This window comes from Lepisma saccharinum, chromosome 11 (assembly GCF_977018435.1).
Source record: "Lepisma saccharinum chromosome 11, izLepSacc3.1, whole genome shotgun sequence".
Taxonomy (NCBI): domain Eukaryota; kingdom Metazoa; phylum Arthropoda; class Insecta; order Zygentoma; family Lepismatidae; genus Lepisma; species Lepisma saccharinum.
Window position 1 is genome coordinate 72,982,215 of NC_139239.1, and position 17,413 is coordinate 72,999,627.

The following is a 17,413-nucleotide window of genomic DNA, read 5'->3' on the forward strand; positions in this document are numbered from 1 at the left end:
CCTAAGCATACCGCCCTTAATACAAAATTGTGGCTGTTATATAACACCCCAAAACAACTTTACACACCCCCTCAATCCCCAGATCTGAACTCCATAGAAAATTTATGGAGTGTATTAGAGAAACGGATAAGAAAAAGAAACATATCCAGCAAATCCGACCTAAAATTAGTATTGCAGGAAGAATGGAACGCCATTTCACCTCAGATTACTGCAGATCTGGTTAAATCTGTACCAGACAGGCTCCGGGCAGTGATTCGTGCCAAAGGAAATCCAACAAAATATCAAATGCTTTTGTTCTTGCAGAAAATATGGACAAGAATGGCAAGTGTCAAAAGACTTTTTGTGTTCAAAATATGTGATATTTTCGTTATTATTGTTTATAGATGGTTTATTTTTTATATTTTGTATTTTCCTGTTGTACCAGATAAACAAGTATATGAGGTAGAATAATGTGGTTTTCATAACACTCGCCTACCTGCTCCCACAACCCTGAACGGATCCCTTGTTTACGTGTCCAAACACTTCTTACACTCACTGTAGGTAAAATTTGTTTTCTTTTGTATCAACTATATTGAATAAAGTAGTACACTATTATTTAGTGAATAAATACATACAAGACGAGTGATAAAAATGTAATGAAAAATTATTTCAATTGTATTTTTAATACGATTTATTAACCAAAAGGCATAGAATAGTTTTAACTGAAAATGGTTTACAAACCAATTTACATATTAAATAATTACATAACAATAATAGTAACGGCAATAAAAATAACAATAAATTGTGACAAATATAACAACTCATCATACTTGACGATAAACGTTATTTTTAAATAACAACAGTCAAACTTAACAATAACAACTGCACATCGTGCTGAACAATGAATAATACTAGGCAGTACTATGTCGTGATATAGTACTATGCTTGAAGGAATGGTTAAAAATGTAAGCGTTCTACAGTCTATTATTGTTGAAGAGTAAAAATATGATGTACTGAATATGGCAGTTATGTAAGAATGATATTGCAATTAAAGCTTATTTGTTAATGCATCTGTTATGGAGAGATTTGATGTAAAAAACACTTTATTTTTTAGGTAAAATGAATATTGAAGTCTTCCTAGCTACGAGTTTCATTTAGATTATGAACATTCTTACAATTCACGTGAACCGAAATCTGAGCAGTCATGAAATTTGTATTCTTTAACTATTTAGCAAAGAGAATAAAGAACTGTAATTGTTACATAAGATACATTGCAGCGATATTGCTATATCACGTATAACTATTGGATAGCGTAGTTGATTTCAACATTTGTTGGCACAATCTGGGTTAAAAAACATATCACACAACCCATTGTCAACATATCGACGCTATATGCCAAGTGGCGCCACATTACTGTAGTTTCCCGAACTATCAGCGGAAGTCCTGGCATCACGATGGAAGATCACATAACTTACCCCACTAACTGGATTCCTCTTGTATTTGTTAGTGTCGGTCGCATCAACGCCATACATAGTAGGCGATTGTTCACTGTACGGGGTGCCGTAGCCGTTGAGGGTGCTGTAAGCATATCCGTACTGATTTCCGTTGTTGTACGTGTTTGCGGTTGTACCGTCGTATCCACTGCTGAGAGCTTCCTTCGTGCTGTCCTTTCCGTACATGCTGCCCAGGCTGTACCCCAACTGATATCCACCGTCTTCTTCGGTACCTTCTCCATACTCGGTTTGCTGCTGAGGTTGGTACTGGTAGTTGGCATTTCCGCCGAACGAGTCCTTGTACTGCTCTGCAATGTTTTCTGCTGAGTCTTCCTTCCTCCTGTACCTTCCACCGTAAGACCCCATGCTGTATTGCCCGTAGTCGTGCAGGCTGCTCACGTGAGGCCTTTCCTCCTTGTATCCAGCATGGGAACTGGCAGAACCGCTGTCTCCGTAATGTTTATTGTCGTAGTAGTTACGAAGGTAGTCCCTGTGTGCCTCGAAACTGTCTGTGAATCTTGGAACATACTCGGTGGGGTAACTTTGAGATGAGCTGGCACCTTGCTGGCCGAAGATTTCGTCATTAGCCTTGAAGTTGTTTTTCAGCAAACCTACATTCTGCCCAAAGCCTTCCACGTGTTCGTGGTGGTCTTCCGCAGGAGGGTGCTTATGGATGTGGTACTTGCCTCTTAGCTTCACTGGGTTACTCTCGACCTTGTGGCCATAGTGTCTGAAGATATTCCTTACCCCTTCTGAATGTCTGTCGTCTTCACGCTTACCCTCATAATATCTCACCGGTCTTTCCGTGTACTTGTATCTACCCGCGTAACCTCTCTTGCCGTATCCAGGTTCTTCAGAGGAGTCTCTGCCGTAATAGTCTTCTTCACGGGATTCGTCCAGCTCTTTCGGCGGATTCTTACGGTACCTGCTGGAGTTCTTACCGTACCTCCCCCTGGTGGCCTTACGGTACCGGCTGTGGTATCTGCCCGATTCTGGGGAATGGTCTTCAGCAGAATCATGATTAACGTACCTCCCACCCTCTCTGATTGCACGTACGGGGATCCTCACAACATGCCCTCTTGTTGGCTTGCTCTTGAGTCTTCTGTACTTGACGACATCTTCCTCTTCCGAACTCTCGTAGTCTCCTGAGTATTGTGGTTTTCTTTCCCTCCTGAGCCCTCTGTACGGCCTACCCCGAAGATCCCTCCCCTTGCCGCTGTCGTAATCTACAAAGTCGCCAGGTTCCTCCGAAGATTTGTCGCTGGGACGATCGGCGTCCTCCTGCGGGGCGATTCTGCACAGGAATCTCTTCGAGCCTCTTCCGTATGGTTCGCGCCCTGCTGCCTCGCCGGTGCGGTCCACGTACTGGCATCCTTTGAACCCTCTTCCACGATCCGCCTCAGCCAATCCGATAATGAGGACTGCGGCGGCGAATAAGGTCTGAAAGATTAAAAATATGATTAGAACAGGAACTCAGGTCACCACAATTCGAGAATATGAAAGCAGTTTTCGTGAAGCCTTACGTGTTACAAAACTCGAGTATTTATCGACCTTAGCAACAGGATCGTACCACATATTATCGTTACTGGTTTATCTACAGGGTGGGCATAAAGTCCCTGAACAACATATTTGAACCTTAATGTTTTGTCAATTTCAGATTGATTGACATCATGGCTGATACAAGTCACTATACCATAGAAAAATAACTTATATCCAGCGTATGGGAAAATGTAAATTTTAGAACAATAGAGAACGAGTGTCACGGTGTTTCAATAAGCCTGCCCCAAAACGGGACACCCTGTATTCTTGGGAGAAGAAAACTTTCCGTGTCGGAAGTGTCCATATCGCGACAGTTCTGTCCTCCTCGAACTCTAGGACATCTGATGATTCGCTCTAGGGTATTATATAGTGAAATACATAATTTTCCAACTTTGTTCCCAGAGTGCTTCCTCGAAATGCAGTCATCCACATGGAAGAAAGTGTCCAAAAGAACGTGGAAGAAAATCAAATTCTGTGCTGGTAATGAAAGACAATTTACAGATATTCTTCAAAGTTAGTTGCCCAGGGACTTTGTGCCCACGCTAAGAGTACCCAATCAGACTCAGACTCCAAATCATGTGGTAAAGATGGCGGGGGTAATGTCTATCCTGGAAAATGTCTAATGGTAACAAGCCTGTGTAGTTGGTAACTAGCCGTGTTTGGAAGTTTTAAGAAAAGGTAACTATAACTACGGCAGTTACTTTTTGAAATAAATCACTTTAACTGCAACTGTTACTTTTAAGTTACCTTATTGTACGTTTCACCACAATTGAGCAACTGACTGTTCTGGTATTGTATTTTGAAGAATGCGATCATGATTTCCAAACTTTACAAAATTTACTTGTCACAGTTTACGTGAGAGAGAAATATTTTAATTTTAAGGTTAGAGCAAACTTTTTGAAATGCACGAAAAAACTGTCACGAATTGTTGAAAATGACCTTTTTACTGATATTAAAAGTATAATTATAAAGTCACTTTCCTAACTGCATCATTTGTCAAATTTATTCAAATCGTCATGCTACGCCAATCTTAACCACACTAGATGGAGATAGGTATTGCGTAACTGAATTATATAATTCATGTTAGGTAATACGTACTTGTTAAGTATGCTAAGAATAATATAAAATATTTTTCTTATGGCTTATTAATAATTATTAGTAATATGTTTCATTTACTTTATTTAACTCAATATTTTACTTAACTTACATACATTCTCACGAACTTTACTCTGTAACTATGTGAATTAGAGAAATTAACAGCGGTTTTTACAGTATGTTCGATTTCTTCGCGTAAACTTGTTATGTGTGATATTTATGGAAAGGATTTTAAGGTGCAAAATTATGGTCGGAAAAGGGTAAGAAAGGTTCTGAAAATGTTTTCAAAAAGGTGCAAAGAAAGGTTCTAGTAAAATGCTTTTATTCAGGTCTAAACCAGTTACATTTACTTTGCGCCTTCTGTATATAATGCGCGCGGACCGCATAGAGAACTGTGGTTCTGTCGAATAGCTTTTGCTGAAGTTTGTGTTTTCTCTCGTGGGTCTTGCTACATTATCTTGGAAACTATTTCGGCTGCAATGATTATATTATACCATTTTATAGCTTTCGTTCTCTACAAAATCATAGGAGTTTATGTAGCTACTCAAGAAGAGTGAAAATAATTTATTTCTCTCCCCAATTGTTTAACAAAACATGAAAGAAAAGGGAGAAGAAGGGCGCTGAAGCATCAAAGAGGGGGGTAAAAATGGGATAAATGTGCTATCTCACGAAAAGGTGCAACAAAGTGTGTTCATTTTACTTGAGTTCATGACCTAAAATACGTATTTCAAACGATACAACTATATTTTTCGAAAGGTGCTGCAACTTAAAATTCGTTCCCTAGTGATATTCCATTCCATTGCACTCCCCGTATATTCTGTTCTTTATAATTTTAAAAGCACCATTTGAATTAATAACAATGGGTGTGCGAGGTGAAGTATTTTTGTGTGAAAAGATATGTTTTGATGAAACTTGTACTCCCGTTGATGTTTTCGACGTGCAGGTACAATTCGTCTGTTATCAGGCACAGGGGCGTAGCAACATATCGCGAGGCCCTGGGTGAGATTAGAACGTATTTTAAATTTGAAATCTCAACGTGACGTGAATAGATACAAATTCTTCAGGGATACGTCAGCAATTTATCATATTTCAATAATAATGCATTACTGATGAAAATTATAATTTAATACTTTCACTCACTCTAAAAGTGTATTTCTATGTTTCCGGGAGCTGAAATCTGAAGTTGTAGGACAGGCTCGTATTCAGTGAAATATTATAATGTGAAGATATACAAACTTACGAAAATAATATTTATGATTTTTCATATTGGGCAAGAAGTTCGATTTCGTCCTTGCATATATGAATGGATTGTTTGGTGAGAGAAGGAGGCTCCAGAAGTCTGCAGTCTGGAACATTGAATAATTTTTTATTTATAACCACTAATGCAAGTCTACAAGACATCCAGATTAAGTCGGGACAGTCAATTCTTTTTAATCACTGTCCCTACTTTTTTTCAAACTACAGTCGTTTTGCGAAAATGTTTATTTTTTTTATTTTTTTTATTAACCCACATTTAGGCATGTTCATTTTGGTAATCATTGCTAATACGTACCATTTAATTAATAAACATATTATTTTCTAACAATATAATTATCATGGCTGTTCAGTGGTGCTTGGCACAAGAATTTAAAAAATGAAACAATGTTAATTTGCAAAACACAGTACAATTCAATTAATTCTGAGAATTCATTCTACACAATAAGCTGCAAGCTGTAAGCTGTGACATCTTTGTCTGTAAGCAACTGTTCTGTTGATTGTCGGATCAGGGGAGGAGGGCGGTGAAGTATCGGCGAGTTCACTTTTTCCGCCGTTACCTTGGACCATAACATTGCAACTCTACAATTGTACAGCCAATAGCAAATTGTTCACCAATGTTTTCATCTTGTTTTTATTCTACATTTTGTGTTGTTCTAAGGGATGAAATTTTGTTGATGCGAAGCTGATGTTGGCATTTTTATTTCAACCCATTTTCATCACACTGTGGAAAACAGACTGAATGAAGCTAATGGACATATTACTTTTGCCGCTGTGTGTACATTTAGCACTAGCTGCAATACTACCATAACATTATGGTGTTCACATCTAATACTCCCAACAGCATTTCGCTAACCATCGTGACTGAGTGTTAGCATGTCACGCTACGGCGCCAAGGATTCAGGGTTTGAATCCAGGGCTGGGCACGGGTGTTCTTTGTGAGTGTTCCTTTATTAATGCCATCATCTCGTCACTCATCCTCATCGTCGCGATTAGCCAAAAGTGTCAGAAAATTTGTGAAATGACCTAACTCAATCAATCCAACAGCATTTCGAATCATACCTTTGTTTCACATTTGCTGATCATTGGTACGTGCCTGCAAGCATTTAAATGCTTCACACTTGATTCAAGGAAGTTGAATGTGCTTTATTGTTAACTTATTAAAATCGGGAGTGCAAAGTCAAGAGAAATAATAAAATACGTACAAGACTGTGCCTTTTTTTTTTTTTTCAAGAAAAGATTAAATGGATAAAAATGTCAAAGCAAGTTATCATGAATTTCGACGCAAATGTTTCGCATGAGAAATGCCATGATAATTTTTTACTTTATGGGGGCTTCCTCGTCTTAGGGCTGGCCTAGCCTGTATGTTACGCAACTGATTTGACATATTCATTCAAATTATACCAGAATTTAAAACCAGGTAAAAACAGAATGTTTTAATTTTGTTGCCAACAAAAATTAGCCTTTCCCATATTTTTCTAACTTCTATTTATTGTATTTTTCGTACCAACCCCATAGACGCGAGGCCCTGGCCGGTCGCCAACCTCGCTCATCCCTTGCTACCCCACTGATCAGCCATGAACGATATATCGTCTGGTGCAAGTATTAACGTCCAAATTGTAATTCGCCGTAGGGAATGCCTTTATTGTTGGCATGGTAGAAATATGTACAAATCTCAAATTTCGCGAAGTATTTCCCACGAAGTGATCGCATATTGGCGATTCAGGGGTAGAAAAATACAGGTCGCTATGGCGCCTCAAAATTTGTACATTGCAAATGAATTTTTAAATCCAGTTATTATTATTATTTTTTAATATTTCGAGTTCGCTTATGGAAATTTCCATTACTTTTTTAAATAAGAAGTAGAGCATGTTTTTTTTTCGTGTTTTCTGTATCGCGTGTATTATTAAACCGTAACAATAAACATGTCATTATAAATTCTTCCACTGTCGCTAGCCGAATTTTAATATTTGCAGCGATATGGTAGAGTCGGCCATGCATTAGAATGTATTGCATGAATTACGAAGGACGAGATCGCGGAAGAATTTGGGAAGTGCACTGATATGGTTCTCGGAGGGTTGATGGGGAAATTCTTTGGGGGAAAAAATCATATCATAACTCGTGACACGGTACGATGAGTTAAATAAACTTGGTGATATTTTTAGGAATGTAGCTCTTGTATTATACTTGCAACTAAATTCAAGATTCCCTACGATGTTAGTTTCATGCAACTAACTTTTTGGCTTCCCTTCGTATAAAGCTCGAAAAATTTATTGTTTGAGGTATTATAAAATAGTTTTGTGTAATCATTCATAGTGTGATGCAAATATGTTTGCTCCTAATGCTGTATTTAAATGGAAATGCTGTTCTTGTTACTTCAAAGAAAAATAAATAAATTTCGAGTTTTACAAAAGGTGCTTCAAACATGTGAATAAAAAACTTGAAAATATGAGAAACGATGTATTTAGAGTACTTTTAAATATATGTCTATCCCTCGAATTTAAGCCGGGTCGGTGGCCGACTTTTGATCTCGCCACCGAAATTCCTGGGTTCGAACTGGAGCAAAGACATGGGTGTTCTTTGTGAGTGACCCTTCATCAATTTCATCGTTCATCACTCATCATCATCGTCGCGATTAGTCAAAAATACCAGAAATGCAAAAGCAAAATATCGAAATTACAAATACAAACACCCTTGAACTTTGGAAATCGAATTCTTAGCATTGTCTAAACATTTCCAATTTTTTCAGAAAGCTTGTTATTTTTATTTTTCATAACAAAAATAAAGTTCATTTAGTTAGTATTCGTAAAGAATAATGAAGTAAAATGTTGTGTTAAATGCAGTTTATCTATCATATTCTACAATTTAAATAACCAAAGAATAAAAGGTATCACACAGTTTTCAAAATTCCAAAAAAATTCAGTTTTATGAGAGGTCACAAACATGCACATCACTAAAACTCGCCCCTATTTTTTTCTTGAACGAGGAGTGTAAAAGTTAATAGCAAAATAGAATAACTATGCATATCACTATATAACTAATGTTATAAAAACGCAGTTGTGCTTGATATTCACCCATCTGGTAGATCGAGTAGGGGCATTCCATGTCAAAGTAATCCAGAATATCAATTTTTAAAATTAAATTAAATGAAGTAACTTTATTCTTTATGACTCAACAATCTAAAATTGCTATTTGGATAAAAATTAAACATAATTAAGTTAGATATTTGACATATTGTTCGTTTAACTTTTTCATTTACTTTTGTTTTGTATAGTGTCCCACCTGTGACACTAAAAACAATTAATTTTTCCTTTAACTGTTGCATTTCCCACCTCAACTCCACTAGAATATTCAAAAGTCAACTCTTTGTCTTAAATAATTTCGATTTCATAATTTGAAAATTTACATAAATTAAAATGAATTTATTATTAATAAGAATTACTTAATTAAGTAAAGAGGCAATATCTGTCCCAACCATGACACAAAATTGTTCACTTAGAGCTACAAATCTGGGAAGGTATTCTAAGGGTAGTTATATTTAATCAATAGCGTTTCGTTTCATACTTCATTGCACAGAAAGTGTTGAAAGACAAATGTTACTTAACTATCAGCAGATAGTTGCTTTTAATACCAATAATGTAGTATGTGTGTCCTACAACGGAATGCCCCAGTACTATAATATCCCAAAGTATAGGCTATGGTAATAATAAAGTTTGGCATAAAATTGGCTTCTTTTTGTAAGTTCAAAATAGTCATTGCCTTTTAAAAATAACCTTGATAATTTTTATTGTTGTCATTTCTACTATTCAAGTCCTATGAATGACCTGATCCCTTACAAATACCGGGTGAGCCATAAGTCAGTTGTCACTAGCAATCGTTAGACTTTGTTTTGCCTAGCGTAGTGGGAGTCAGTTGTGAACTTGACTAGTGCGTATTACCCAATATAAGAGTTGAGTTGGTGTTTTAAGTCCACTTTATGCACAGTAAGGCTAATCGGGACTGGACCTACAGTTTAAAGTGGGATCCGAACCACTTGTGCCTCCACCGGGTATCGAACCCGGGACCCCTCGATTACAAGGTAATGACGCTACCCCCAATATAAGAATGCGGGGTAATACGCACTAGTAAAGTTCACAACTGACTTCCACTACGCTAGGCAAAACAAAGTCTAACGATTGCTAGTGATAACGGACTTATACCCACCCGGTAAATCAGGAGACTTCGGTGTGGTGCAACGCTATTTCTGGCAGTAGCTGCTCAAATGGCATGAGAAATGCTGGAAAACGCATTTCCTGTTGAGAGGAAGCAAGGTTGCCACGTGCAAGTGGGTGAAAGAGAGAGCAAGAAGGAAAAGAGGTTAGCTCTGGGAAGATTCGTCGCCTCGGGCATCCATGTTTGCGTGGACTGAAGTCCACTCGAATCATTCTTTGGGGTCAAAGATAATTTGCTTCGCATATTAATCATTGCGTGGTAGAAAGTCACTTGCGTGTCCGTCTGTACGTCGTGGCTTTTGTACGAACATATTCTTATGCTGCGATTCTTCTGAGTGTCCACAACATTCGTGTCAGTGAAAGCTAGCACATTCTCACACTATCCAATAGATTACTTTCCCTGAAACTGTCCTCGGATGAATAATGGTCCTCGCATGTGGATACCATCATATGTAGTGTTTTTTAAGGATCTTTGTCTCATGTTCTTTTTACTGTCTCTTCCTCTCGTCCTTAGTATGTTTGTTTTCCTCGTCGTCTGTCTCTTTATCTCTTTAGTTCTCTTTCTTTGTTTTCCCGCGGACTCACAGCCAGTAAAATCCTCTGGGAGCTCATATTATGTCGTTCATATATGCTTGTTATTGTCCTCTCATTGAATCTCATTTTATCATCATTCATCCTCATCTTCACAATAACCAAAGGTGGCAGAGAAGCGAAGCAAAATAAATCAAATCACTCATTCTTTCTTCGTTTCCAAATTGATTGATTTCTTCGCCAGTCTTCTATATTTTCTTTCTTTATCTTCTAGTTGTTTCTTTCTTCTGTCTTTCTATTTTGCTTTATTCCCGTGGCCTCTGTCTGTCTTCTTTCCTCGTCTTTCTTGATTCCTCTTCTCTATCTCCTTTTTGTATCTCTCTTTCTTTCTCTGTATTCCTGTCACTTTATATTTTACTATCTTCTCCTCCTCTTCTTCCCATGTTTTCTATCTTTCTCTCTTCCACTTCTCCTCTATCCCCTTATTTCTTTTTCTTCCTCAGATTCTCTGCCTCTTTCTCGCCCTGTTTATTTATTAACTTTTATTTGGGATTATCGGTTTTTGCAGTTTTTCCCATATCTATTCTCACCCTGTCCCTCTGAGCTTCTTCCTCCTCTTCTTCTGCTGAAAAGGATTCTGAAAAATCCTTATGTTGGCAAACTGGGTAGGTTGAAAGATGGCCAAGATTATTTTACGGCGACGCTAGCGACGCCACACGGCTGGTTTGAACAGCCTCAATAAATTGGAAACTAGTGTAAAACTTCCATTAAAATATGTTTAAATGGTGTTTGACTTATAATACAACATGAATATTCTGGAGATCGAAAGAAAACCAACAGTGCTAAATATTCGGCTACATGTGACACGCAGATATTTGTTTTCGAGGATGGTGATTATTCAGTGTAAACAGATATATCAAGGTATATCGACCTTCATTTCTGTTAGGACAGAGGTTCGCCATCAGTGAATGAATGCCTCAGGACCTATGACTCCTAAATAAGAAGTGTAGTGAAAATGGGCCCCTCAAAAGGGCCACAGCATAGAGAACTCGTATCTTACAGATACATAACTTTAACGAAGCAGCAAGCATCAGAGGGAATCGGGAGATTGACCTAGCATTCCTCAATGAACGAATTCAATCAATTATTTTTTTCTAAATATAGACTTGTAGGAGTTTTCGTTATTTATAGTACATTTGCTAATAGGACATAGATTTTTACCCTACTGTGACCACTTTTTATGTTTCGCTCATTTACAAATCATTACTTCAATTGTTTTCCCATAGTTGCAGGAAAAGAGATGTGATAAAGACATAAGACATGTATTAACCAATACACCATCCACTGCCTTATTTCTGTGTCAAAGTAATCTCTATGGCGTCACAACCAACCAGTGGCGACCATTGGATGCCAAAACTGAAGGGGGGGCAAGGACAGTCTAATATGATACCTTAGGGGGGGGGTAAAAGTAGGAGGCAACTACCAATCAATATAATATTGATTAATTTTGTTGCTAAGTGAAAAAAAAATTATATCATGAGATACTTTTATTGCTTATATAAACCATATTTCGTAAAGAATCAATCAAATTTCGAAAGACCTTCAGTTTTAGTTAGTGTTGCCCACGGGACGAGACGGGACAGGCTTTTAAAAATTCGAGACGAGACGAGATTGATCATGTGTCCCGAAACAAACTAATATTTTCGAGACGAGACAGCATTTCACAGCATTTCCACGAGACGAGACAGGCCAAAGTCTCGTCTCGTGGGCAACACTAGTTTTAGTTAATAAAACGTATGAAATTGAAAGTAATTTCATTGTTAAAATAATTATGTAAGGTAAGTCATTGTAGATCGGTCGTTAGTGGTATTCTAGGAATTCTGGGTACGAGTGTCCCAAGCTCAATTGCCCCCTCTTAAAGACCAAAAACAACTCGTTTAAAGGTCACACCAGCGCCCCATACACACGAAAGTATCAGGTCTACTAGCTTTGTATACCCCAGCACGTAATTCGACACGATGTCGAATTTTGCTCATTTTGCTTTTTATACAGAATGTCGGTCGAACTGCATCTTGGACAAAAATGCTGTATAAAAGAATGGAATTCCGGTTCTACTAAGTGTACAACCTTATTGTGGAGAGATACTTTGGTATTTTGTAGTCTTTGACCACATATATATTGGAAAATTGGTAGAAATTAGCTAGTGTTGACATTTTGCTAAAATGAATTTAGAGACGGCCACTACTCCGATTTGATAAGTCAATGCTGTCACCTGGTAATCAAAAAGCCCCTAGTTGGATTCCCGCTGCAAGTAAAGTCAGTCACAATAAAACTGAAACACTTGTATCCTGAAGTACTCACTTCTCTGAATAGTGTAAAGTGTGTTGCCTAATCATACGACGATAGCCGAACTTGCCATTGAAAATTGGTTATCGTCGTAGAGTAGGTAGCACACACAATGCACACGGAAGCGAATATTTCAGGATATAGTTGTCTCGTTTTTATTGCGGTTGACCATACATTGCACAGAGCTTCAGTTTCCATTTTAAATTGTAATCTGTAATCCACCTCAGGGATGAAAGGGGAACGTTGTAGAAGAGGATGAAGAAATAAGGGGAATGTGGAGAAATCATTTCGGGAAATTGATGAATGTGAAAGAAGAAAATGAACATGAAGAAGTGAAGGAAAAATAAAAGAGGAAGGAAAAAGTGAATCTCACATGGAAAGAAGTGGAGGAAGCTCTGAAGAGAATGAAGAGAGGTAGAGCACCTGGAGTAGATGAAGTGCCAGTGGAAATGATGCTAGGAGCAGGAGTGATTGGTGTGCAGTGGCTGTACAGTGTATTAAAAACAGTGTGGCAAGAGAGAGAAGTGCCATGATATTGGAAAGGGGCTAATAGTTCCCATATTCAAGAAGGATGACAGAAAGGAATGTAAAAACTACAGAGAAATAACACTTATGTGCCACTCAGCAAAGGTATATGTGAAAATATTAGAGAAAAGAAAAAGGGACAGTAAGGATTTAGAAGAGGCAGATCAACAGTAAACCTGATATTCACCATTAGGCAAATGCAGGAAAGGCACTACGAGTATGGAAATGATTTGACTATGGCATTTCTAGATATTGATAAGGCATATGATAGCATGGGCAGAAGGCTCTAAGAGAGAAAGAAGTCGTGGAAGAGATAGTGTGCAGAGTGCAGAGCACATACAAGGCCAACCAGAGCTGTGTGAAGACACCAGCGACACCACAACCCTTTCACTGGCGTACGCTGGGAGGAGCTGATGGGCCTACCGAAATTTTGAGCAGATCAAAATTTTCAAATGAAAAGTGTGAAGAATTTTGGTAAAAACCAAAATAATAAATTCAACCCCCATTAAAATGGCATCCGATTACCTTGTACAACTTTAATAACGAAGTTTTAAAATGATAATTACGAATATTATATCCTGTATCCCTACGCCTCTACCTAGAACACAGCTATGTGATATCCACTTTTACAATTGCAACCCCCATAGAAAATCAATCCTGTGTACACTTGTGATTCTTCTGTACATCTTGGCTATTTGCAATATGAGTGTAAACATTCTTGTTGATTTGTTGTCTTAAGTCCACTTTATGCACAGTAAGGTTAATTGTGACTGGACCTACAGTTTAAAGTGGAATCCGAACCACTTGTGCCTCCACCGGGTATCGAACCCGGGACCCCTTGATTACAAGGCGACGACGCTACCACTGCGCCATCGGGGAGGCCATAAATATTCTTGTATTTTCCTTATTTTGCGTGCCTTGTAATCAAAGGGTAACGGGTTCGATACCCGGTGGAGGCACATAGTGGTTCGGTTCCCACTTTAAACTGTAGGTCCAGTCCCGATTAGCTTTACTGTGCACAAAGTGGACTTAAAACACTAAATAAACGAACCAACCTTATTTTGCGTAGCTTTGCTGCCAGTTTTGGCTATTTACTTAATTACTTGATTAGATATAATGAAGGAACATTTACAAAGGAACATGACCTGTTGTTCTCCAACAGTATGAATAAACATTTTCAGCACCAACTTTTGGACCTCCTCTCTGGGGCCACATTGCACAGCGTTTCGGATCCCACTTTAAACTCAAGGGGTCCCGGGTTCGATACCCGGTGGAGGCACAAGTGGTTCGGATCCCACTTTAAACTGTAGGTCCAGTCCCGATTAGCCTTACTGTGCATAACGTGGACTTAAAACACCAACTCAAAAAACTCACTTTAAACTATAGGTCCAGTCCCTATTGGCCTATCTCAGCCTAAAGTGAGCTTAAAACAAACTCGCTGCACTAGCCCACTTTCGGACAACACTCGACGTCGAACAATCAAGAGTTCAAGGTCGCACACAAACACTTGCACACTTCTTGTCACTGTTGAAAACGTCCTGAAACCAAGCAACAAATTACACCGTGGATCGTTACAGCACTTACGGGTATTCCAACCATCTATCCCAATGCAAAGCCAGCTCCGGAATTTACGAAAGAACAACACTCCAAGAAAGAAGATAACGAAATGCAAGCCGGATAGAAGCAACTTGTCTTTTTATCAGGTTCTCGTCTAACTGCTTTTCAGTTTGCTCTCTCTCTGTTCTTTTCCCTCTTTTTTTTGCTCGTCGAATTCTCCCCCCTCTTCCCCCTCCCTTCCTTGTAGGCACGTAGAAGTACGTGCGACCAGTATCTGAGGTTAAGGTGAGGGAAGATGACATTGTAGAAAGCGAGGCGTGTCGTAGAGGAAACCTGCAATAACGAAAAATGGGTCGAAAAAGAAATTTCGAACAGCAAGCTCATCGTCCGCTACCAAGCGATGTGGGGATTTTTCCAGTGCCACGTGCAGCATCAGGCTGTAAAGGAAGGAAAAAACATATTGATTGCATACATTAGAGATTGTTTTTGAGGTAACTCATAATTATCTGCACATTTTGATCACCTTTAGGCCATTCCAGGTATGGGCCGGAACGTGAAACTTTTAGCAAATAGAAAGTTTACGATAATTACCTAATGAAGAAAATGTCCGTCAGTGCTGCCGCCGGTGTTGGTCACAGGAAGCTGTGCTGTGTTAAATGGCACAACTTTATCTTATATGCCCTTCAAACGAAGCTTATGCATAATGATTTTGCAGAAAGGTAGAATTAGTTTATTGGAATCACAAGCATATTCAACAAATACCATTAGATGGCAGAATATGAAGGCATGAAGGATTCCAGCAGCTTAGTAGCCGCCCCCGCATCCCCCGCAATGCGGGGGGGGGGGGGGCGAGGTGTAGGGATCCCGCGATGTTCTCTCCCTGTGCTCCTGAAATTTTATATACTCCCAGTAATTCAACAGAGTGTCGCTTAGAAAAGAATCTATATACGAAACATAAATCTGGTTTTCAGTAACGTCTACGATAATAAGCAGCGTATTGTCCAACCCAGAGGGGCCCTGACAACTTGACATATGGGCCCCCTCCAAAATGCAGAATTAACTTACTTGCTCGCAGATGGCCATCGATTGGGAAAATTCCTCATCTCGTACCTTTATAGCTACGTAACGCTATCGTAAACTAGTGTAGTGTGTCAATTGTCTATGAATCCAGTATAAAGATTGATTGATTGATTTAGTTTATTTTACTTCGCGTTTTGTGCCTCTTGATAATTTCCGAAGATGGGGATGAGGGATGAAATGATGAAATTGATGAATGAACATACACAAACAACCAATCCCGAGCGGGATTCGAACCCGGGACCCTTGGCGTCGCAGCGCGATGGCTAACCACTCGGCCACAGGGTCCGGCCCCAGTATAAAGATTCAGTTTAACCAGTCGATGCCTTAATTGCTGTACAGTACAATAACAATCAAACTTGATAATTCATGATTTTCTACCACTAATATACGTATTAGTTTTACATGTGATATTTAAAATGTAACTTCGCACCAAATATTTTCAAGAGGGCCCCAAGCCTTTTCATATGGAAATAAGTATTGAGATAAAGATACATTTTCCCACATTGTCCACACTTGTTACGTTTTACTTGAAAGGGGCTCAAAAACTGAGTATAGGAGGAATAGTCCATGGACAATTATCCCTTTGTCCAAGGGGCCAGTTTCCACTCTTCTGTCACGCAGCGTATACAGCGTATAAATGTCACCATTATTTTGGAGGGTTTGGTGAAGTTAATTTTTCTGGACACTTCTGTCGAACCAGTTCTTCTTTTCCAATGTGTTACGATTCTGTGATCTGCAGAGTTCGAAGTGAAAATTCCTAGCTGTGAATTTCCTTGTTCGAATTTGGGATCAACTTGAAGACAATGCAGTAGATGAAGGAGGACGCTTATGCAAATTATCCTAGCTGTGGGGGGATACTTTATGAAATGTTTCTTAGCTGGGGGGATAGCATCCCCCTGCGTCCCTTTCCCCTTCACAAACACACTTCGAGCACTGATAATCTATTAACAAAACGGCTCTTGTTTCATGAAAACATATCTAAGAAATATTATGTTCAGTGGTCTATCTAAAAGAAATGGCACGAAATGTTGAGGTCCACTAACACCAAAATTAAACACCGTGTCCGGGTGGCAACAACCTTTTTGAGCGCCCAGTCCTTCCAATCGGCTTTTCATTGAGTGAAAATTTTTCAGTGAATAGAACCCCATCGCCATTTTATTATCTATCTCTCAAGACTGGATTTAATTTGATTATGATTTTCTTCTATTTTGATTTGGTTTATTTTACTTCGCATTTCTGCCACTTTTTTGGCTAGTCTCGAAGATAAGAGCGATGATAAGATGAAATTGATGAAGGGACACTCACAAATGACACCCATGCCCAGGCTGGGATTCGAACCCGGGACCCCCGACGTCGTGGCGCGCTATGCTAACCACTCCACCACAGAGGCCGACTCTCTCAAGACTGGAGTCCCTTGCTATATCTTTGTAGCAGATTGCAATTGACCTTATGATGTTAGGTCACCACCGACAATCTAGAGGTCCAGTTAAACCCCCCATAACTGAAATGATACGTTTGCTTGAGTATATTATGGCTTATTAGTATCATTATTAGAAGGCTAATGTGTGCGACTCTTATGTTGAATCTTGGCCTGGCGCAGTCAGGGGATGGCTTTTGGGGCTGGAAGGCGCATCCACCTCAAAGTCCAAAAGAGGATTGTTTACTATCTTTTTTAATTGAATTGTTGGAATTGTTGTTTTAAGTTCACTTTATGTACAGATAGGCTAATCGGGACTGGACCTATAATTTAAATTGGGATACGAAATACTATGTGCCTCCACCGGCTTTCGAACCTTGGACCCC

General features: G+C 38.9%; 1 protein-coding gene across 1 annotated transcript; it reads right to left on the reverse strand.

Moving 5' to 3' along the window:
* Positions 1-1,151: 1,151 nt before the first annotated feature.
* On the reverse strand, positions 1,152-14,636 carry LOC145995315 (uncharacterized). The gene is made up of 2 exons (XM_083131923.1): positions 14,558-14,636; positions 1,152-2,912 (listed from the first exon to the last, which is right to left on the reverse strand). Exons 1-2 carry the CDS (start codon positions 14,570-14,572, stop codon positions 1,368-1,370), a joined length of 1,560 nt encoding a protein of 519 aa, XP_082988049.1. The 5' UTR covers positions 14,573-14,636; the 3' UTR covers positions 1,152-1,367.
* Between the last annotated feature and the right edge of the window lie 2,777 nt (positions 14,637-17,413).